This window comes from Octopus bimaculoides, chromosome 7, assembly GCF_001194135.2.
Source record: "Octopus bimaculoides isolate UCB-OBI-ISO-001 chromosome 7, ASM119413v2, whole genome shotgun sequence".
NCBI lineage: Eukaryota > Metazoa > Mollusca > Cephalopoda > Octopoda > Octopodidae > Octopus > Octopus bimaculoides.
This window is the reverse complement of record NC_068987.1, coordinates 79,381,986-79,382,983: the sequence shown is the minus strand read 5'-3', so window position 1 is coordinate 79,382,983 and position 998 is coordinate 79,381,986. Positions and strand designations below refer to the sequence as shown.

Genomic DNA, 998 nt, shown 5'->3' with positions numbered 1-998 from the left:
TATATAGTACATACTTACATTTATAGATATGCATATATCTTTATATGCATACATATACATGTATATACATATACATATATATATATATATATATATATATATATATATTCGTACTCACAAAGAACTATTTCGTTTGACTTTTTTTTTATGAACAGAGTTAGAGTTAATGAATTACCTGTGGTCCATCTTCCAGTCCAGATATGGTCCCTCCGGCATGTAATGGAAGAAGTGAAGGATCCTGTTCTGTGATGCCTAGCCCATGGTGACCTCCGTGCATCAGAACCTCAGGACGCCTCACTCCGCTATAGTCAGTTCGTCTTGATTCATAAGCAGCCGGCAAAGCGGAGGACATGTTGTGTAAAGCATCTTCCCTGTGCCGTAAGACATTGCGCTCGGGTGGATGCAGTTGGTGGTAATGTTGCTGTGCCCCTTGGTGGAAACTATTTAAATGTGTGTAAGGATCTGTTTGGACATGTGGATGATGAAAGTCCACCGGCTGTTGGGGTGGCAAATTGTATGGAGGGGGAAAATATGGTGGTTGAAAATCCGTGGTTGGTGTATGGGAAAGTCTTGGGGCCGAACTGAAAGACCCCGACGTCCCAACAGAAGTTACCAGCTGTCCAAGTCCACCGTGTGTGCTGACCAGGTCCCGGCGGTCCTAGGAAACGGGTAAAAAGATGGGCGTAGACAGGAAAGCACAGAAGTGAGAGAAAGAGATAGATAGAAGGAGAGCGAGTTTGTGTGTGTTTGTGTGTGTGTGTGAGTAAGAGGAAGCGACGGCGATGTTATGCCACAGAGAGAGAGAGAGAGAGAGAGAGGGGGCAAGAGAGCGAGAGAGACAGAGAGAAAAAGAGAGAGGAGTAAAGAGAAACGTAGAGAAAGTGGAAGAACGTATGTATGTGTGAGTGTGTAAATGTTGGTGGAAGACCCGGGTGGAGTGGGAGAGAGAGAAAGTGAGATGAAAAGAGAAAAAGATAAAAAAAATTCCATTAATAACA

General features: G+C 43.7%; 1 protein-coding gene across 1 annotated transcript in view; it reads right to left on the bottom strand.

Annotated features, from left to right (window-relative positions):
* LOC106881857 (transcription factor AP-2-beta) overlaps positions 1 to 998 on the bottom strand; it is a 426,522-nt gene that overhangs the window by 65,253 nt on the left and 360,271 nt on the right. Inside the window, exon 3 of the mRNA XM_052969446.1 lies at positions 177 to 658. Coding sequence (XP_052825406.1) covers positions 177 to 658 — 482 coding nt within the window. The remainder of the gene's footprint in view (positions 1 to 176; positions 659 to 998) is intronic.